The 521-nt window shown below is 50.7% G+C and overlaps 1 protein-coding gene across 1 annotated transcript in view; it reads right to left on the bottom strand.

Annotated features, from left to right (window-relative positions):
- ttc7b (tetratricopeptide repeat domain 7B) overlaps window positions 1-521 on the bottom strand; it is a 22435-nt gene that overhangs the window by 9987 nt on the left and 11927 nt on the right. The window contains exon 13 of the mRNA XM_025058512.1: window positions 128-185. Coding sequence (XP_024914280.1) covers window positions 128-185 — 58 coding nt within the window. The remainder of the gene's footprint in view (window positions 1-127; window positions 186-521) is intronic.

The following is a 521-nucleotide window of genomic DNA, read 5'->3' as shown; positions in this document are numbered from 1 at the left end:
GGGGAGGAGGAGGGAGAGGAGGGAGAGAGGGGGGAGAAGGAGGGGGAGGAGAAACAGAAAGACATTTCTTCAAAACTGATCAATGAACATAAACTGTTGTCAACAAGAATTTAAAAACAGTTCCAACCTCTGGAACGCTCCCAGAGCTTTCCTCTGGTAGTCCTCCTGGAGGCTGCGCAGAGACGCTGAGGAGGGGGGGGAGGAGGAGGAGGAAGGGGAGGAGGAGGAGGAAGGGGAGGAGGAGGAGGAAGGGGAGGAGGAGGAGGAAGAGAAGGAGGAGGAGGAAGAGAAGGAGGAGGAGGAAGAGAAGGAGGAGGAGGAAGAGAAGGAGGAGGAGGAAGAGAAGGAGGAGGAGGAAGAGAAGGAGGAGGAGGAGGAGGACAGATTAGCTACAGAGCTAAATCACAGGAAATAAAAAATGCAGAAATAAATTCACAGAATTTATTGCTTTTTTTCCTCTAACACTAGTGAGTGGTTGTACTGTGTGGTTGTACTGTGTGGTTGTACTGTGTGGTTGTACT

Source organism: Cynoglossus semilaevis, chromosome 1, assembly GCF_000523025.1.
Source record: "Cynoglossus semilaevis isolate Cse_v1.0 chromosome 1, Cse_v1.0, whole genome shotgun sequence".
Taxonomy (NCBI): Eukaryota; Metazoa; Chordata; class Actinopteri; order Pleuronectiformes; family Cynoglossidae; genus Cynoglossus; species Cynoglossus semilaevis.
Note: the sequence above shows the minus strand (reverse complement) of the source record. Positions and strands in the feature narration are given on the sequence as shown.